Below are 21,267 nucleotides of genomic sequence, written 5' to 3'. Positions count from 1 at the left end.
CAGGTTCAACTCCATGATCCAGGAAAGAGCCTTGCCAACAGCCATTTTCCCCTTCAGCCATCCTCCGTACTCATAACAAGAACAGTGCACTGAGCCATTGCCATTCGCCAAAAACAACGCAGTACCAGTGCTCCTGTGGTGAATCCTTTGCCTCACCTCGGACACTAGGCCTCCGCCTACAGTGCCACAATAGGGAGATACTCTTCAGCTGCACCCAGGCAAACAGGACAGGCAGACTACCGGCATCACATCCTGGTGTCGCATCCTGGTCGGAGTGTGGCACAGTGGGTAAGGAACTGCGCTTGTAACCGAAAGGTCGTAGGTTCGATTCCCGGGTAAGGACACTGCCGTTGTACCCTTGAGCAAGGTACTTAACCTGCATTGCTTCAGTATATATATCCAGCTGTATAAATGGATACAATGTAAAGTGCTATGTAAAAACTTGTGTAAGTCGCTCTGGATAAGAGCGTCTGCTAAATGCCTGTAATGTAATGTAATGTAATGGTCCACACAGGTGAGCGCCCCATTGTTGTCCACTCTGCAACTGGGGCTTCAGCCAGTTAGGAAATCAGTGGTGGCACATGAAGATCCTCTCATGAAAGAGGATTTTTTTCTCATTGGACCAAGAGGGCATGGAGTCCTCTGCCATGGATGGTAGTCTGGCTGAAATTCTGGCCCCTCTGAGGTCAGAGTTGGACAGGTTTTTTTAATGCAGAGGGTGAAGGGTCCTCTCCCGCTGTGCTTGTAACGAGCATTGAAACAGGTGGAAATTCTGCACGAGAAGAGCAACCTGAGGTAGGGACACGCAGTGGTGTACACCAATGTCCCAAGTGCAGTCGTCAGTTCACTTGCAAGTCCAACTTCAACCGTCACTGGAAGGTCCACTCAGGACAGAGGCCCTACAGCTGTCTAGTGTGTGGTCGCAAATTCAACCAGGAGTCCAACTGCCAGAGGCATCAGCAATTACATATGCACCCAAGAAGATCGAAAAAGGGAAGGTCTGGGAGGAAGAAAAGTGGGCATTCCAGGACAAAGATGTCCCTGGGTCAGGATGATAAGGCAAGGGAGACTTCAGAAGATGGCAGCCAGCTTTTAGTAGTAAATCAAACAGAAGGCGAACTTGGTGACGATAAAAATCTTAGGGAAGCCTTCAGAGAAGCAGAATCTTTGTGCAAACTCAGTTTGGAGAAACTGAACATGGGAAGAGAGGAAACCAAAGGAGGAGGTAGAGTAGCGGAAGAGGGGAATGAAAAGCCACAGATGCCTGCTGTAGATGTGTCAGCAGGGGTCAGGAGTGAGGTAGAGGTGAGTTATGAGGTGGAGGTGCCCCACAGGGGAGAAATGGAGGCCAGCCTGAAAGAGCATGAGCCTCAGGGGCTAACCATCATGTGCCCTCTGTGCGGACTGATTGTTGGCACTTTGTCCAGTTTGGACCAACACATTAAGGCCCAACATCCGAACGAGGCCATCGCCGATCAAAATAGAAAAGCAATAGGTGTGTCTGGTTCAGACACCCAGTGTCTTCAGTGCGGACGCAGTTTCTCCTCGAAGTCCAATCTGAAGAAGCACATGTTGATACATTCGGGGGTACGACCCTATAGCTGCCCTGATTGTGGCAGGACCTTCAACCAATCGGGCAACGTCTTGAGGCATCAGCGCACTTGTCACCAAGTCCACTCTGCCCTCAGCAACAAGGGAGAGGCAGCAAAGACAAGCCAGCGGAAGAAAAGGTCTAGGAGAGGTAGGTTGGGGGTTCAGCACACTTCAACATGTTGTAAATTGTTATGTATCAAATGAGAACACCGCAATTACAATTCTGCCATTAATAGCAATAATAATAATTTTCATTTGTATTTTGAACGAATTAGCTAGCAAGCTATAGTTTAATTTACTCAATTTACAGTGATAGCTAATAGATGAATGAAACATACTGCCCCAGAAGGAATAAACAGAACAATAAACAGAACTTATAAAACATAAGAGAGGTGCTGAATGCAATGCAAATTATTGCAGAACACAACCTGCCGGGTTCACGGTAGGCTGCAGCTTCTCAGTTTTTAAGTTTCTAGTGTAGTAGCCCTGCTTGTTTTGGTTCGATGTATCCCAGGCCAGGGTCTACCTTTAAAGCTGTGACTGGGAAAACCTTTTCTCCCTTACCTAAAACCAAACTGTCCAACTGGGCTCTCCGGAACAGAGGCCTGACGGTACATTCTTAATTCCCCATGCGGCGCGCTCTGTTCACTCACAGAGATACTTTCTTAGGCATTCCTCAGAATATTTGAATATGTAGTGAGTTCAAAGTGTGGTGTTATGTCACAACCATACTGGTCATAATATTTTCAGTGAGTTATTCCAAAGGGTTGCAAATAATGTCTAGTTTTTAAAAGGCTTAATTTTTTTTCATCAGGCCAGTTTGAGTAGAAACAACACCCCATGAATAAACCGAATGACTACCCAGTTTTTCCAATTCTGGTCTTGGTCAGGATAATGGAAACCCATTGGCTGCCTGTGTAAATTTGCCTTTAATAATTTTAGCTGGCGTTGTTCACTTTTTCCTTGGTAAAAAGGTTTCAGTTTCCATATTTTATTCATGTTTTCTGTGTGTGTGTCTTTCCTTCCGTTCCTGCAGGGAGTGGAAAGGAGAGCACAGATCCTGAGGAGCAGGGCAACACACCTGCTGCCCAACCTGCTGTTCACGTCCAGTTCCTGTGCTACGTATGTGGCCATGGTTTTCTCTCCCAGGATAGTCTGGAGGTCCACGAACAGAGCCACAGAAGGGAGCTGCCCTACCGCTGCTCCCACTGCGGCAGAGGCTTTGCCCACGTGCAGAACTTTTCCCGCCATCTGCTGGTGCACACTGGCGAGAGGCCCTGGCACTGTAGAGACTGCGGGCTTCGCTTCAACCAGGCCTCCAATCTCAACCGGCACTGCCGCACCAAGGGCCACCAGGGTGCCACTACTGAGCATACTGGGGTTTGGCACAAAAGTAAAAGAATGGGGAGACGAGGCAGAATCCACAAACTAAATACGAATGTAAAGGAGGTAAAGGTGGTAAAGAAGGTAAAGAATGTAAAGAGGGTAAAAAAAAAGTAAGGAGAAAAGAAGGGGGGGGTGAAGTTGTATTCTGTCCATATTGGATCAATTAGGAGTACTGACATCTTAACTTGGGTTCTCTTGCTTTTCAAAATCATCTCAGTTTAATGTTCTGTTACATTTTTGAGTTTATGCAACATGCTTATACAACACAAGCACCCCCCCCCCCCCCCGCACATATGATCATTTTTATTTCTACCAATAAAACGTTTTACAAAATCATGCTGATTGTCAGTTGTGAAGACTTCATATTGACTGGAATCATATTTTCTTATTCTCTCTGACTTTCTGTATATCAAATCATTTTATCTAGGCATCTATCAGAGACGATAATCAATGGAAATTTACACCGATAACATATTTTATATGTTTTGTATAGAACACCTAGAAAATACTGCAATACTCTTAAATAATTAAGGCAGTTTAAAATAATGCCAATACTGTCTTGAGATGAAAAAATATATTTTGTTTTATTTTATAGTTTGATCAAGTTGCTAATATGGAAGTCACTAAAGTGGAATATATTTTTCAATTGGCTAAGAGAAACACACAGCATTCCATTTTAATTCATAGTTATTTATGGGTTATTTCATGGTGATAATGCGTTGAAACATGTTCAGACAGTGTTTTTAAGTCAGTGCTTTGGTGGCCTCTTCAAAAGCTTAGTGTTGTTATAAAAGATATACTTAAGTGAGCAATAAAATTCATATAGGAAGGTTACTTATGTATTTCAGCTTTAGACGTGTTTCCGTTACAACCTCAGCATATGACATTACAGGCATTTTTACAGGCATTTGGCAGACGCTCTTATCCAGAGCGACGTACAACAAAGTGTATAACCATAACCAGGAACATGACGAAACCCCTAGAGAGAAGTACCGGTCCAAGTACAGGGAACAACCGCATAGTTCAACTTGGACCCTGATGGTTAAACTGATTAACACTAACAACGAGAACGGCAACAACGCAATCTATGGAAAAATAAAAATACAAGTAGTCGTTAAGATCACAATTTAAATTTAATTTAAATCACAATTTACATGACGGCAAACGTCAAGCCTATGGCAAAATATGAATGGGTGACACTGACCCCTAATTGAACCGATTGCTCGAAATACCTGCAAAAGCCACCATCACACAAAAGGACAAACATTATATAGCACCTGCATGTGTATAGGAAAAAAATAAGTCAACATGCAACATTCACTAGGTGTGACTGAACTTTGAAAAACAAAATTAAATTTATATGACAAATTGCCAATTTTGATTACTGAAGACTAAGACAAACGTGGGTCTATTGTTCAAAATTGTTTTCGATACTTTTTAAAGTAACTTCACGCCTGTTTGCTTCCATTTGCTCATTTGGACAACTACCCATGGAATTGGGATCCCTTCAAAATGTAGGCCTATTCTTTTCCATAAAACCTTGTTAGCTGTGTGTGTGTGTGTATGCATGCATATCGCTTTATGGGTACTATAAAGCATAAAATCGGTTTGTCAGTATAGTAATTTCAGTGTCGACGAATTCCTCGTGCTACGCGATAGGCAGAGTTGACGTGTAAACTCAGGGTGGGGAGGATCATAATGCCTTCGCCCATGCAAAATAAAAGGGTTTGTATATGCGATCATAAATAATAGGAAAGCAGTAATCCAAGGTCAGTAAATACAAGGTCACATAAGGCTGTAGGCTATATTTATGTCAACGGGGTATAGTTTGAGAAATTATTAACATCTGTGACTATAAAAGCTTTTGAGGGGAAGGCGGGATATCCTGTTGGTGGGGGGCATCGCGATATTTGAGATGACCGTAGGCTACATCCAAACATGTAACATTGATTTAATTTTTTTATTTTATTATTTTACAAAAGCGAGTTCGCTTTTAGCGAATCACGTAGCTAGGCCTATCTAGATGGCTACTAGGCCTAAAAAAGATAATTCAGTGAGCTTCTGTACTGGAGAAGTAATGCACAGGCTATTTATCATATTGTTCTTGTGACCAATACCCAGAACGAACTAGCAAGCCGATGCTAATTACACCTACGTCAAAATATATTGAAATTCACAATTTAAGGAAAAAAGCCTTTATATTTTTGTTGAAAATGTCATAATCTTTAGAAAAGTATCTTATATTTAACTCTGTCGGCTTCTATAAATCTGTTTTGTCAACTGAATTCTCCTGAAACCAATTTACTAATCTAGTTTATGTTTTTGACTCCTTTTTAACACATAATGCGCAGCCATATTTCGCTACGCAGGAAGTTGTCAGTAGTATTGTTGCGTAATTTCCTTGGGCCAGACAGCCGCGTTTTCTCTGTTGCTTTTGTAGGCTAGTCTGGTGTGTACAGAAGAAAGTCGAGTGCTGCGCGCAGAAACAAGGTGAGCCATCATGGCTGCTGTTTACACGGTAAACGGAGGTCGTATTGAGACAAACGTAGAAGAATTATCCGTTGAAAACAAGCAGCCGGGTGTCAAGAAGACCGTTGTCTCCCCACTACCCATGAATTCCAAAATTATTAAAGTGGAACAGTCAAGCGAGGACGAAGATTCAAGCAACGCCGAACCAACACCAACCAAGCGTCGCCCCGAAACTGCAGTGATGGACGCTGCCCCAGCCATAGCAATCAAAGAAGAACGCATCGAGGAAGACGAATATGTCCAAATAAAGTTAGTCGATGTCGACGAGAGTTTGGAGAGAACCCCAAACAAGGAGTCTGACAGAGACAATGAAAGTGTAGACGGTGAGTGACTTCACGAATCTTTACTCTAAAAAATGTTAACCAGTTGAAGCATATACTGACAGGGCACCATAGCATAAGCTACTGCTAGCCTAGCGCTAAATGTTGAAGGAAGTCTCAAATGTGATTTTGTTGTATTTTCATGATTTATTTGCAATTGTTTGTATCCAGTTTAGAGCACGTTTGGAAGTCGTTTAAATTTTACGCATCTGGAAAAGCTTACCACAAAACTTTGCGTGGTAACGTTGTTTATGGCCAGTGAGCTATTTTGCTAGTGAGCGACACGTTTTTGCTTGGCTAGCTTGGTGTCCATCATCGATAAAGTATAGCTAAAAACGCAACTCCGCGATTAAATTAAAACTAGTACTTTTTCTTATACCAATCTGGTATGCCTGCTGTATAGTTGTGTGTGTGTAAAATATAACGCTGGCAACTATTTTTATTGAATTTTTTACGTGCAAAACGAGCAACATAGCATGTCTTGGATGTTTTTTCTTTTGTGCCGTTCTCGCGAGGATATGAAGGGCTCACGTTTTAGGCGCGTTTTGTTCGATCGGCGATTTTTCGTTCGATCTGTGGCTTAAAATGGTGAACGTTGATTTGATGTTGCCACTTGGAAGAAACGAAAGGTGGCTGAAATTGTGCTCTTTAATACGACAAAAGTGCAGTAAAAAAAGTTTATATATATGAGTTTGAAAAATATATTTACAATTATACTTTTGGTATTTTGCCTATAATTGATTTTTCTCTCTTGCTGGCTCGTTAATTACAGATACCTTGTAATATAAATTGTGGTTAGCTAAAGGGTTGTAACTTAAAATTTAAGAATTTCATATTAAACCGTGCTGTTAATGCAAAATTATTACATAATATCGTAAAATGATTTTTAAAAAATCGACTACTGAATCATTCTGAGTGTGAAAAGGAACCCAAGAAATGCCCTTTTTACACTAGATTGGCAAGTGTTACTGTACATTTGAATGAGTTAAGTGATTGGTTCATGTATGATGCATGAGCTGGGACCACCAAATAAACATATAATGCATTAGGGGAGGGCATATATATATATATATATATATATATATATATATACTTATACTTATACTTGAATTCAACTTCATTGTCCTCCCCTAACCCATCAAAACTTATAAAGTAAATAGGGCTGATATTGTATAGATTTAAATGTATTACAGAATACATGTCCTTCCTTGAATGCCTGAAAAGCAGAGGAAAATTTATTGATTAACTGGTGCTTTGTCTTCCCATAGCTTTTATTGTATTTGGAGTCTGATTGGTAATGTTTAAAATATTTCATATTGTCTGGACCCATAACAACTGTTTTTATGTTTGCATACTGACGCCTTTATGAAAATGGTTCAAATGAATTTCACGGTCTTAGCCTAAATAAAGTTGTTCGTTTGAAACTCTTGCATGAATAGAGGCCAGCAATTTCTGTTGGAATTGTTACATCTAGTAGGTCTGCATTGACGCGCGAGGCGAGGACCGAGTCAGCCCAAGCCTGACGTCTTAAAGGCCCGAATCAAGCCAGCCCATTTTCAAGCCAAATTATAAGATGAGCTCGATCACTGAAATAATAGGCCAACCCCATACAGTGCAGTAGAACATAATGCACTGTTTTCCACAGGAAAGCTGCTAGCGAAGGTGCTTGCGATCGATCACGGAATTGGGTGGGTGTTGGGTGGAGGCGGAACGACATGGTGACCATATGTTGGATTTCAAAAGAAGAGAGCAGGGATGGGCGGGCATTATGAACATAACAAACATTTTAGGATATGTCGCAGACCGTCCTCTTTTCCTGAATTGAAATGGAATTGCCCCAACATCGCTACTTGTGATCTTTGAGTAACACAGAGTTCTTAAATTCAGCCCTCTGCTGGCTTTTTAGCCATCTACAATAAAACTCAGCCGGCTACTTTGTTAGCACAGTAAAGTTTTAAGAGCAACATTCTTTTCTTTTCTTTTTAAGGCTTGTATTCACCATACCGCTCTGGCACTGTGTCTTAGGGAGTAACCGGATATTCTGTTAATCACCCCCTCGCGATATGGGCTACACTCACCCTGGCTCAGCCAAGATACTTGCAAGTTAATGAAATGTACCCACCCTGAAGTGACGTTCGCTCCCTGAAACTCCGGTTTTGAACTCTCATCGCACATCAAGTGTTTCCAAGGTTATGGCGCAACTCTGCTGTGTTGCACGCGCACACGAACGGTTGATTCTTGGAACAGTACTACAGCACAGCTCCACAGCTGATTCACCAATGTTCATGTCAACATCGCATTCATACGTATTATATAGCTGGTCATTTTTCGCTCGTACGTGTTTATCGTTTGTTACCGATGAGCTGGGGTTATGAGGAACACCACTCGTAACAGACTCTCATAATGCCCCCCCCCTCCCGAAACAACTAACAGTGACCAAAGATGTTATATATTACAAGTGAACTTGAACGCGAAAGTAAATAAGCACAACCATTTATGCAAATTTCATGCCTTCATAAATATGAAAAATATGGAAAAAGATTAATGTTCTGCTGATAGTAGTGTCAAGGAAATTACCGGATAATATTTGCCACAGTTTTACTCGTTTGTTTCAACAAAGTTATTTTGTGCTAATGGGCTCGTTTGAGTCTAAGCATAGTTAAAATAAATTCTAGCAGTGCCATAATTTCAGCAGTGGTGCTGTGCAACTGGTGCCTCTGTGTAGTCAAACCTTCAAAATTTTGTTTTTGAGTTGTCGTTGTAGGCTGCATTTGATGAGAGAGATGGGTGCTAGTTTGGCTAACTTTAGGGGTGATTAGTCGATGAGAAATTTAGCCTATAAGTTGTCATATGTGTTTCTTTACCTTCACTGTGTGCATGATAAAGCTTTAAAAATGAAAGCTCTAGCCATAAACTATATTGATAGTAGAGGTCTACATTGATCTCAAGGCCTGAGCTAGGTTCCATGTCTGTACGGCCTGACCCTAACCAGCACAACAAACTCTAGCCATATTTTCACCAAATAAAAAAAGATAAAGTAAATGCAGTGTTTCCTGCTGGAAAACAACTAGTGACGATGCTTGTGATCTTGGAACCGGAGGGAGCAACGTTTCCACCAGCTATTAGCTATTTACAACAGTGGTGGAAAGCTTCTGCGGCTCAACTAGCAAACTAAAATGACTGTATTTGAGCTTTCACGCTTTTCTGCTTTTCTTTCAGTTGTGTTTGCATAAACTATGTAAAATAGCGGAATAATTTATATTTTAATGTCAGTAATGATCAGAACCAGATAGCCAGCTAGCTTGAGTCTTTCTAAAGCTAGTTTTTTTACGTAGCAAAATGCGTCTGTAGGGGCTGTGGTCATAAAGAAATGCATGACAAAATGGTTAGGGAAATTAATCATAAGTACTTATCTGTCACAGGAGTCTTCAGTAATGTTGAATGGTTGTAAGAGATTGCACTTTGTTTTTGTGCATACAGTATGTGTTGAATTACATGAGTTTTATACACCCTTACAGTTGTAAGAGATTGCACTTCGTTTTTGTGCATACAGTAGGCCTATGTGTTGAATTAATATTATTTAAAAAGCATTTAAAGCACTTATTTTAACAGAAGATGTAGCCTCTGTATTCTATATTGCAGTCACAGACTGTCTGTTTTGTAATGCTATGTCACTTTTATAACTCTCATCTAAAAAAAGATGAGAACTAAAATATTTCCAGCTATTTCTGTGATGTGCAGTATGGTTATTAGCATATGAAGTGATTACATATGACTCTTTCCTCATTAGGAAGCAGTATTAAAAAAATTTTTTTCCTTGACTTGCAATTTTTGCCAATTCCCACAATTTTACCTCAAAAAAATCACACACCTTCGCAAATTGCATCGCAATTTTTGAGAAAAACAACTGCAAAATCAAGCATTTTTGATCACAACAATTCCAAAAAAACTCCCCGAAATCCTGGAGGGACTATGTATTAAACAGGGACAGTGTACAACATGAGAGATTACACCGGAGTTTGCAGTCAAAGGCTAATATGAATCTGTAATCCTACCGCAAGTGTAATCTCAGTTAAATGTTAGTGTAGATGTTCTTGACATGAGAGACGGGCAACTGCATTCCAGAAACCTTTGAATTTAGCTTCAATCTAGAAGAGAATAAAGCAGGGATACTCTGATCTGACCCTCGGGGCCAGTAGTACAGTTGGTTTTCATTCCTTCAATCTTTTCAGCACACTATTGTTACAATTTTGTTTAACTTAAATTAGGTTACTGTCACAATGTGAATTTGTATGTATTTTGCATTCAGTTAAAATGTTTGTTTCTGTTTTTGTTTTGTTTTTGTAACCCAGCATTTAAAAATCTGTACCACTAAATGGAAATAAATTGTTCTCACATAAACATGTCGATGTTATTTTGTTTAGGGGGGTTGGAAACTATTATATATTTGTTTTTAATTCTGCATTTATGGCTTTGTTATCATTTTGTTTTTTTCTTTTTTTTCCTCTTTTTTGAGAGCAGGAGTGGCCCTGACCTCCCATTTTCCCCTTTCTATTTTTAGGGGATTGGCTTTTCCGCTGTGTGGATTGCGGTGAAGCCTTTGGTCAGAGGGAGGCCTACCTGGAGCACCAACGTGAACATATCCACGATGGCCCTATAGTCTGCCTGGACTCGGATGCGCAGTGGGATGATCTGCTGGTCTCTGAGGATGGGGGCCGCCGAACATTGTGCTGCGCCATTTGTGGCCGAAGGTTCTCCAGTTCAAGGGGCTTTTTCACTCACCAACTTAAGCACCGCAACCAAGCCCTCAAACAGGAACCGGGGGCCGAAGTAGCAGTGCCAAAGCAACGTCTTTTTGAATGCGAATACTGTGGCAAAACCTACTCCTCAATCGGCCTCTGCCTCAACCATCAACGTTCACACAAACAGGCCTCCAAGTCTGTTTTCCACCAGTTGGCTCACCTCAAAAAAAAGTCATTTCAGTGCCCTACTTGTGGCCGCTCTTACTCACGTGCTTCGGCTCTTGACGCTCACCGTCGTTGCCATGAAGTCAAACTGATCAAGTCCCGCAACAGTGGTGCAGAGAAGCCTCTTTCCACTCCTGAGCCCGTGGTTGAAAACGGAGACGTGGCAATCGTGGAAGACAAAAAGCACAAACTGCTCTATGAGTGTCGCGAGTGTGGACGAGCGTTCAGCACCACCACTGGCTTGAGTACACACCAGCGCTTCACCTCGCATTCCAAATGCTCGGAAGTAAAGCTGAAGGAAGACGCGAAGAAGTCATTTAGTTGTTCCGAATGTGACAAGAGCTTTCTGACAAGTACTGCTCTTGCCATCCATCAGCGTTGGCATATCAGGCGGGCCAAAATCGGCAACAGTGGACAATCTTTTTCGTGTGAGGAATGCGGGAAGATCTTCACCTCTCTTACCTTTTACGAAAAGCACCAGCGGGTGGTGCACAGTGGAGAGACACCAGCGAAGTCCTTTTTGCATCAGGTATGCCAGCTGAAGAAGAAGGCATTTGAGTGTCAAGACTGTGGGCGCCGTTTTTCAAGGGCCACGGCTCTTCAGTCCCATCAACTTTGCCATACTGATGTTTTTGGCAATGCCACTGAGAAGGCGGCCACGCAGAAACCAGTCACCACCCCAACATCTTTGTCTCCACCACAGAAATTGTACTTGTGTGACAAGGTAAAGCCTGAAAGCTTTGCTATTGGAGCCCTGGTCTATTCCCAGGAAACCCCTCAAGCTAATCAGGTTAGCGAAGACCTTGGCTATAATGAAGCTGATGACCACGCAGTAGTGGATGAGAATGAAATTGATGATTTAATTGTGGAAGTTGTAAGCATAAGTGGATCAGATGACTCCTTCAGAGAAAATGAGCCAGAGCCAGAGCCAGTGTCTGAGTCAAAAACTGAGCCTGAGATGGAGTGTGATTCACACCAGGAAGCAAAGAAAGGAAAGGTTCCCCTGAGCCTTTTGGATGAGGCACCTCCTCCTTTGAAATCAAAGGCAGGTGCTGATCTAGAAATGGACTATGAGGCAAAACAAGTTGAGAGTGAGAGAAACCCACCACAAAAGACAAGCTTTGATTGCCCAGAGTGTGGTCGGAGGTTCTCCAGTGCTAGTGCTATACGCTGTCACAGGTTGTGGCATAGAGGACCAATGGGACGGGCTGCAAGTATCAAAACCTGGAAGCGGAATGCTCCCACACAGGCTTATTTGGAAAATGGTCTTTACAAATGCAATGAGTGCGGCAAGGAGAGTACCACACTTAACTCGCATTACAACCACATGAGGCAGCATGAAGATCCAAAACCTTATAAATCTTTGTCATACCAACTCGCAGGGCTGCAGAAGAAGAACTTCAAATGTGAAGTGTGTGGATTGCGTTTCTCTCGAGCATCTGCTTTGCAGTCTCACCAGCAGCACCACGCAAAGCAAGTGAGAATAGAAAGAACACACAAGTGTGCACATTGTGAGAAGTCATACTCTAGTTATGGTGCTCTTTACAACCACCGCAAAGCTTGCCATTCTGTTGAGGACAAAAGCGATACAGCAGTCAGCATTAAGAAGGAAGTGTTCAATCCTAGGAAGACACTGCTTGGTCCGAAGGTTTACCACTGTGAGCAGTGTGGGAAGGGTTTTTGGTCATTTGGCGCATTCTCTCAGCACAAGCAAAATCAACATTGCACAGAAGTCAAGGAAAACAATGACACATCTGAACCACTTACCTCTGTCAATGGCCACACCCGTTCCATTAGTAAGAGGGCTACCTGCCCCATTTGTCGCAAGAGGTTTCGTCATAGAGGGATTTTGGCTTGTCACATGAAGCGACATCGCTCTGTGCCACAAATGAACCACACGTGTAAGGTATGTGGGAAGTCCTATCGCATGCTCACCTGTTTCCTCAAGCACCAACAGGTGCATGACTCTGAAGGCATCCCACCCCCGGTGAAGTCTTTTGAACAACAAATAGAGCAGCTGGAAAAGAATACATACAGCTGCCCAGATTGTGGAAAAAGATTCTCCCGTGCTATGGCCCTCCAGTTCCATATGAGGAGCCATGGTTATGAGACTGGATACCCATTTTCCTCATTGTCAAATTCTGATGCTCAAGTATTCAAGTGTTCCTTTTGTCCTGCTCTTTTCTCTGTTGACACGGAATTGCAAGATCACCTCAGCAAAAAACACAGTGGTTGCCTCAGTGAGGTCACAGAACAAACCAGTGAGCTTGCACAGGGTGTATCCAACGACTCATTAAAGTCTGTTTCTGATGCTCCAAAAAGGTCCTTAGATTGTGGGAAATACCAATGCAAAGAGTGTGGGAGAAGGTTCTCTGTAATTGGAGCTCTGAATTTCCATAAGAGAATTCATCGTAAGAGTCAGACTGCTGTAGACGTTTCAAGCTCCTCAGTCTCCGTAGTTCAGGAGACGAAATGTAAAGAGGAGGGCATTGAAAGTAAAGGTCTGTACATTTGTCCAGAATGTGGCAGGAGCTTTGGCACCAACTCGGCTCTGGGGACGCACAGACGGTGGCACACTGATAAGAAGTTTGCAAGCACTTTATCAACTGATACGTCTACCTCCAGGAAGGACAAGACTGTGAATGAGGGGCCTTATCGCTGCAACATATGCAGGAAAGGATTCTTCTACTATTGTGTTCTTCGACGACACCAAATGCATCACCCAGAATCTGAAGCCCAGACACAGCCTGAGTCTTCACTTGAGTCCACTCAGGTGTCCAGAAGCAATCCTTCAAGCAAGATATCCTGTCCAAAATGTGAGAGAAGTTTCCCCCGTGCCTCCATCTTGGCTACACACTACCAGACTCACCATGCCAATGTCTCTGACTGTGACCAGTGTAACCTGAGCTTCTCTTCAGAGAATGATATGCTGAAGCATCGTTCCCAGGTTCATTCTGGTGAAGAATGTGCCCAAATTGGGGAACCAGTCTCAGAGAAGCCAGCATCTGCAACCTCAAAGAAGGTTAAGCTAAAGCTTCACGGTTGCCCTGACTGTGGTAAACGTTTCTACAAGGTTAGAGGATTACGGGCACATCGATGGCAGATGCATCGCAAAAGCCGAAAGACTGCGAGCTCTAAAACGGCATCCAAGTCCTTCATTTGCACTGGATGTGAGAAGCGATACAGTTCTCAGGGGGCACTCTATAATCACAGGAAAGTCTGTGTAGTGACAGAGAGGAAATTAAAATCTGTTGAGGCGGAGGTGCAGGACCCCGTACCACCACCTAAACTCCCTGAACACACGTATAAATGGCTCTTTAAATGTCATAAGTGTGGCAAAGCTTTCCCCAGTCTTGAAAGACTAGAAGCTCATAAAGACATAGCCAAAAGCCGGCCATTTTGTTGTGCGCTGTGCTGCCGTGGCTATTGGACGGAGACGCAGCTCCAACAGCATCTTGTCTGGCATGATGAGGTCCGTCGACGCCTTCCAGCTGACCTACGATATAGGCTCAGCACATTTTCAGCACCCACTGAGGTCGGTCCTAAATCTGAGGACTGTGTCACCCAGTATACCCAAGATCAGACTACTGCAGCCACCACTGGTACTCCGTCACGTGTGCATTACAAGTGCCCGCACTGTGAAGAGACGTTTCTAAATTTCCTTGCCCTACAGCAGCACCAGACCGTACACAGCATGGATGACCCCTACCGCTGTTCTTTGTGTCCCCGAACCTTTAGCCAGATCCATGAGCTCATTGACCATCACCAGGAATGTATGAGTGAGAAAAAAGAGCGGAATGAGAATGGAGGGGACTCGATCTTGGTAGATCGAGCAAGAGACGGCGATGGCCTGACTTGCATTGACTGTGGAATCACATTTAGTCGAGAGGTGGAGCTTCACCAGCACTACATTGCGCATGCTAGTGGTCAATACTGAGTTATTTGTGTGACTTGAACCTAAAACCTAGCATGCAAACTCTCAGAATACACCTTTTTGGAAACTGCAGTGAGGGTGTGGTCTGGGTACATTCAGTTATTTAACCTGAGGAAGTCTTAACACTGACTTTCCACTGGGGAATTTGTGTGTGCTTGAGCATTAGTTCTCATTAAACTCTAACCGCACTGTGGCCCAAGCAATGTCTCACTTGTTTATGTATTTTCATAGTTTTTGCCTTGTTTATGTATTTTCATAATTTTTGCCAGAGAAAGTTGATCTAGAGACTTGCTAGCAATTGACTGATTCTGGCACACAACAAATCATGGCAGTGGTGGGAAATTTTTTTCTAACAAGTATGCAACGATGCAAAATAGGGCGGATGTTCTTGAATCTTAAATACCTTCTTCAGGTCATAGTAAAATAACCTTTTCTCTTTTCTCAGGCTCTCGTTTGAACTGGACTTATGCCTAAATCCAATTGCTAAAACAAACGTTTGTTCATGTATACAGGTGCCCTCCAGAAAGTTAGCTGCAAATCTTTATTCCTAATATTTTTTAAGTATTAAAAAATAGTTTAAACCTTTGTCTTTATTAATATGAAACTGGTGCTCCATATTTTTTGTTTGTAAATGGTCGTCAACCTGCATTAAGTAGACATGTTTCTGTTAAGCACACAATTCTGAAAATGTAATTCTATTGTAAAGGACATGAGCGAGGGAGAGGAGTCCTGAGGTTGAGACTCACTACACTACCTGTCTTTAAAAAGAGCTCATTAAAATTGGATGCACTTCTTTATTTTACAGTTTGTAATTTAAATCTTGACAGGAAGCAAGGAGATCTGTGCAGAGAAAGGTACTAGTGTTTACAAAGGGTGTGTTGTAGGTGGTTATTTGGATCGGAGTGCAATGATCTTTTAGCAAGTATTCAGTTTGCCCATCACATCTGGATTTACAGTGATCTGCGCACTAAGTGTCGTCTTCAAGCCCGTTGTTACTAGCATGACGTCATGGATCAGCCCTTCATGTGGTTATGACTGACAATTCACTCTTGGTTTGATTATGAATACTGGTTATACCTTTTCTGTGTACACTTAATTGAAAACTGATATTACTAAGTGGTATTGTATGCATTTTTCTATAACAACAGAAACTTGAAAGTTATCAGTAAATGTAATACCAAAGTTCATAGTACATTTGAATCTGATTTTGCATATATTATGTTGTATTGTGTGAATAGCTTAAACATTTAGCAATTTGTGGTCTAAAAATAAAGTAGTTTAGATCCTAAAAATAAAATTCTTAAACTATGTTCTCTGTCCCAACTTTTGACTACACCCTTGCAGGTGTTTAAAAAACTTCTTTGTATGTGTGCGTTCCATAATTTACTGCTAATGTTTGTTTTTTTAGTTTTGATTTTCTTTTCTTTTCTGTCACATAATTGAAGTTTCTTTTAAAGTATGTTCAGTCTGTATATACCTTAGAATTATTTATACAAGCACAGCCAAGAATGTAGTCTTCAAAATCAGGAAGTATTTAATTCTAAATATGTAGATGTTCTGGTTGAAAATTTGTGCTTTTAAATATATGTCTAAACCATTTTCCAGTCTGATCTTCTTATGATAGTCAACTTTATATATTTCTAGAAGGTGGCATATAGTTGCAAGCCTTTTTTCTCCAATTGAGCATAAAATCTATGTTATGAAAGGTACCATTACAGTGGTTAGTTAGTCCTGGTCCTTAAGAATTCCATGTCTGAATAGTCATACAGCCAGAACTTAAAGGCTGCCGTATTTTTGTTTGTCTTGGTGTTGATTGGTAACTGAATACAGGGCCTCTGCAAAATTATACATGTGATGTTTAAGGGTTTACGCATTTTTCTCGTAGAATATCTAGGACTATTTACAAGTTGAGTGCAAAAAAAGGGGTGTACAACTTTTAATACTAGATCCGTAACTAGGGACAGGGATATACTTACGGTTTTCACTTTTTCTGTCAATGACAGATCATAGGAGTTGCCTTGCCGAATGTAAATGACAAATGGTCATGTTACTGCCACTGCAGCCCATACAGCCACAGTTGTTCTTTTACAATTATGACAAACCCAAAATAGGAACAAATGTAAACCGTGATCAAGAGGTTGTCTGTGTGGTGAATGACTGCTGGCTGTTGTCGGTCCGGACACAGCTGTGTTAGCCAGTCCTCCATTTTGTTTTTGTTTCAGATCTTCACACTGGCACCGGAAACTGTAGACCTACGTAATTCTACCTATTCATATTCTGCACTGTAAATGTTTATTGATCTTTGCAATCTGGTTTAGATGATTCAGTAAATATTGAGATGATAATGGATGATACAGTAAACACAACATGTTCCTTCAGTAGAGTTTCATTAATGCCTGTAAAATGTTGGACACTGTAGTAGGTATCAATGTCTACACAGAATTGTTTACAGATAAGCTGTTCTGTTTACATTTGGAACAAGCTTCTGAAAGTGTATTTGCAATTCCCTCCACAGCATTCTGAAATTAAAGTAAATGTGGCAAACTACTTGTTTATGCGTGGTAGCTAAGGCAGGTAGGACAAGTTTCGTATACACATTTCTGAAAACTTTGTAACATTTGAAGCTATGTTTTAGCCCTTAGTTACATTTGCTTTGCAATGAAAGTCCACTTACGGGTTGTGTTTGGATCCCTAAATAAACATTCTTAACTTGAATGTGTGTTTGGTTGTTTTTGTTTAGTATTTTTTGCCCTGAAAAGGTTGATTACATTATATTCCACAGCAGTGCTCTTCTTAACCATAAGAAATGTTTTAAACGAGGAATGCTCCTGAGTTATCGGGTCCTATTGGTCTGTTTTCATTTTGCTTTCTTTTTCCTCCTCCTTTAGTGAAGCTGCGTAGCATGAGATGCCAGGATTGTGGACAACAGTTCATCCGCTGGGAGGCCTTCAAGATCCACCTCCGTCAGCATGAACACGAGGAAGAGGAGCAAAAGATAAAGAAGTTAAAGAAAAAGCCACCAAATCAGGAAGGAAAGAAAATGAAAAAGGCAGGAGCTGGGCTTGACAAAGATAACAAGGGTGAAGGTGGTGATGATGATGTCAACGACGACGAGACCTGGTTTTCCAGTGGCTGGGAGCTTAATCCCTCTGAAGTGTTCAAGGTTCGTCCCCGAGTCGCTATGCTCTCGGAAGAGGAAAGGCCCGTCTATGGCCCCTCACACAAAGTCTATGCCTGCTCTGTTTGTGGTAAGGTTTATTCTTACCTGGAGTCCTTTAAAAATCATCAGAAGATGCATCTTGAGAAATTGCCACCGCCTGAGCTCTTCACCTGCCCTGAGTGTGGCAGAACATTCCAACGCCAAGCCAATTTGATAGTCCATTTGAAGACGCACAACAAACCGATTGTCCCTGAAAATTACAAATGTGACCAGTGCAACAAGATCTTTAATTCCCAGCAGACCTGGATGGCCCACAAGGTTATTCATACGAGGAAGCCATACTGGTGCCTTTCCTGTGCAAAGGGGTTCAAGGAGGCGAAAGGACTTGACCGGCACTTGCTGGGACATGACCTCAAACGTCATAAGTGTGACCTTTGCCCCAAGGCCTTCCGTGTGCCTGCTGAGCTACGCTATCACCGCAACACCCACACTGGTGCTAAGCCCTACGTGTGCCAGATGTGCAAGAAGACCTTCTCTCAGCTAGGCAACCTGATCACCCACCGTAAAAAGCATGTGGGTGTCTACAAGGAAGGTAGCGAGACCCCTATTGGGGGAAAGCCACAGAGTGGAAACCGAAGAGTAACCGAACTGAAAAAGCTGATTGTCATGGCAATGGATGATGTGGATATGGCTGAGGAAGAGGAGAGTACGGAGCCGGAGGAGGAAGTGGTGGAAAGGGAGGAATCTGAAGCGGAGTTTGAGGAAGAAGAGTTGGAGGAAGCGGAAGCTGAAGTGGTTGAGAAGGAAGAGGGGGCGCTGAAGTGCTTTGAATGTGGCAGCTGGTTTAGTCAAGAGTCTGCGTTACACCTGCATTATATGAAACATGCCAGTGGTCAATTGTGAGAAGATTGGCTCATCTTGAGTTACCCTTTGCCCCAAAGAGGTCATGTATAAGGGAAGAATGATTTAAAGCAGTGGTAACCAACCCTATTCCTGGAGATCTACCATCCTGTAGGTTTTCATTCCAAGCCTAACAAAATGCTTCATTCAACAGCTAGAGATCTCATTGAGCTGCTAATTTGTAGAATCAGGTGTGCCAAATTAGGGTGTAATGAAATCCTGCAGGATGGCAGGTCAATAGGAATGAGATTGGTTACCACTGATTTAAAGGCTCCCATGAACCCTAAAGCTGCTACTAGTGTCATTGATGAATGTCCTACAAATGTGTGCATAAAGGAGACTCCAAGTTGGCCTCTGCCATCCTTGTTCTGCAGAGCCTTAAGATCTAGGTTTTTACCTTAAAATTGGCAACCATTTCTGTTGTGAGGTGAGTTACTTGTTCTGCTCTGAGGTGAATTTCAACTGTTATAATTGATGTATTAAGTTGAGAGTAATTGTGAACCAGCGCCCATGCTGCATTTCTGGAGCAGTGTGGCAGACATTTTTTGATTTTTCTTACTTTTTTTCTCATTACTCTAATGAGGGTGCTGGTTGTTGTGTTCAGAAGCTTCAAGGCAAAAAATGTTTGGTGACCTAAACTTCAGAAACTGGCATTCTATTTACTGCTATTGTCCCAATTTTTTTGAACAAATCTTGAACAAAACACTTCATCTGTGTGATGGATTTTTCTCATGTACTTGACAGTTCTACAATATTGAGTCTAAAAAGTTTACAGTTTTACATTTTCCTGTGTTCCTCGCTGAAATATATAAATTTTATTCTGTATTCCTTAATAGTTATTGTGATAGTTTGTGTCTGTTTGGATGGGCTTTTCTTAACGTGAGATGTTGCAGTAATGGGGTAGTGCTGAGAATTTGTGAATTAGATTGGGGGGGGAGGGTAAATGACAAGTTGAAAGACTGGGTGAATGGGTGATTTGTTTAAATGTTGTGAATCTGAGCTGGACACACCAATCTCACTCCCTTCTTGCACTCCCCTGCAAAGGACCTCCTTCCAACTCATTGTGGTCCTTATATCTGGAGCTTGGATGTGCAAGGTTAATCATGAGATGAGTAGGGTGCCTTATTTCTAATGGATTCACATTTTGCCTTATATTAGAGTGGAGTCCATCCATAAATTGAAAATTTGAAACTGTATTTTTTAAGTTTTCTCTGCCCAAAAAAGGGATTGTACTCTTATTAAGAGCCCCAATTGCAGTGGATGCTTTTGTAATTGATATTTGTTCTTTTCAAACTTTTGCAAACTGGGAAAACAAAAGTGTAGAAAATGTGTGCATATAGAACAAAAGTGGATATGGAAGGCTGTATCAGTTACTGGATTTTATGACTTCAGTATTTGCTGGGCCCAGTCATGCATGATCTGCCATTTTAGCTGCATTTACTGATAAGTTCATTAATCACAGCTGAACTCTGTGTGTCACTACACTGACCCTCCAGAAATGGTCTTGCCCACCACTGATGTAGAATGTCCTGATCTTGGAATTGGAATTGCATACCAGACAAAATTCCAGCTTACTTTAATAAAATATGATTTCCATTTTGTGTGAATGAAAAAAAGAAGTTGGTTCTGTTCTTTTCAGCTTCCACTGGATGGTTGTGCCCTTAATGTAATGGCATTTGAAGAATGGAGATACCTCACTAAGTAGAATTAAAGTGGTGATGGGATTAATTCTCTGAAACACTGGTGTTCTCAAAATATTGCTTATTTACACGGGTATATAATGGGAGAAGGGTGCATTTGGAATGCTAAGTTTACCAAAAGTCTTGAAAAAGTTGCATGATCATGATTTCGAAAAGCATGTAGACTAATTTTTACTGTGCCTTTTTTACTGACTACTACTGAATTACTATTATTGCCATTATTTTCTCTATACTGTTTGTTATACTAATTTTCTATTTTTCATGTATCTGTTTTTCCCCTCCAATCGTCCATCTTTTACTTGCAATGTCATTGTTACAAGGGGCAAACAACTAGTTTGCTCACAAAAACATGCAGGTTTTTTGGTTTATTTTTTTGATACCACAGTACCATATGATGCTGCATTTACTGGATTTCATTTCCAACCCTTGAATGTGAATCGGTTATGTGTATTAGCTACTTTGTAATGCTACCTCCATTTAACATTTTTTTTGTTAAGCAACACTAATATTGTAGTACCTTACTTTCCTAGACTTTACTTGTATCCACACAAATATGAAAATGACAAAATTGCAATAAATAAAAACTTTTGACATAATGTGAAGTCTTGTGTTTTATTAAAGTTTTGATTAGAGATGGTGTATCTGAAGCATGGAATGTGGCTGAATGTTATGGTTCATGGATTTATATTGTGCACATTCAATGAGAGGAATCTCTCTGGAGTGTTATGTAGTGCTCATACACTACATGGCCAAAAGTATGTGGATGCCTGTCATCTGA

The 21,267-nt window shown here is 41.5% G+C and overlaps 2 protein-coding genes across 8 annotated transcripts; both read left to right on the top strand.

Annotated features, from left to right (window-relative positions):
• The first annotated feature begins 507 nt into the window (after positions 1-507).
• LOC135235002 (zinc finger protein OZF-like) lies at positions 508-3,315 on the top strand. Its single transcript, XM_064300186.1, has 2 exons — positions 508-1,741; positions 2,630-3,315. Exons 1-2 carry the CDS (start codon positions 970-972, stop codon positions 3,091-3,093), a joined length of 1,236 nt encoding a protein of 411 aa, XP_064156256.1. The 5' UTR covers positions 508-969; the 3' UTR covers positions 3,094-3,315.
• A 1,311-nt stretch (positions 3,316-4,626) lies between these two features.
• Positions 4,627-21,083, top strand: si:ch211-261d7.6 (zinc finger protein 595). 7 transcript variants are annotated; one of them, XM_064300068.1, is made up of 4 exons: positions 4,731-4,748; positions 5,420-5,831; positions 10,390-11,324; positions 17,618-17,754. In XM_064300068.1, the coding sequence occupies exons 2-4, from the start codon at positions 5,480-5,482 to the stop codon at positions 17,618-17,620; spliced, it is 1,290 nt and encodes a 429-aa protein (XP_064156138.1). In that variant the 5' UTR covers positions 4,731-4,748; positions 5,420-5,479; the 3' UTR covers positions 17,621-17,754. The 7 variants fall into 7 exon arrangements, with proteins under 7 accessions (XP_064156110.1, XP_064156100.1, XP_064156138.1 ...); XM_064300040.1 differs by lacking the exons at positions 4,731-4,748; positions 17,618-17,754 and adding an exon at positions 4,627-4,704 and having other exon boundaries at positions 10,390-17,444; XM_064300030.1 differs by lacking the exon at positions 17,618-17,754 and having other exon boundaries at positions 4,730-4,748; positions 10,390-17,444.
• The last annotated feature ends 184 nt before the right edge of the window (positions 21,084-21,267 follow it).

Source organism: Anguilla rostrata, chromosome 1, assembly GCF_018555375.3.
Source record: "Anguilla rostrata isolate EN2019 chromosome 1, ASM1855537v3, whole genome shotgun sequence".
Classification (NCBI taxonomy): Eukaryota; Metazoa; Chordata; class Actinopteri; order Anguilliformes; family Anguillidae; genus Anguilla; species Anguilla rostrata.
The sequence above is the reverse complement of the archived record's forward strand: the minus strand, read 5'-3'. Positions and strand labels throughout refer to the sequence as shown.

Bases quoted from the DNA above. Each gene is read 5' to 3' on its own strand.
- LOC135235002 (XM_064300186.1), top strand. From the start codon at position 970: ATGCACCCAAGAAGATCGAAAAAGGGAAGGTCTGGGAGGAAGAAAAGT. The intron at 1,742-2,629 runs GTAGGTTGGGGG...CCGTTCCTGCAG, and splicing joins GAAGAAAAGGTCTAGGAGAG to GGAGTGGAAAGGAGAGCACA.
- si:ch211-261d7.6 (XM_064300040.1), top strand. From the start codon at position 5,480: ATGGCTGCTGTTTACACGGTAAACGGAGGTCGTATTGAGACAAACGTA. The intron at 5,832-10,389 runs GTGAGTGACTTC...TTCTATTTTTAG, and splicing joins AGACAATGAAAGTGTAGACG to GGGATTGGCTTTTCCGCTGT.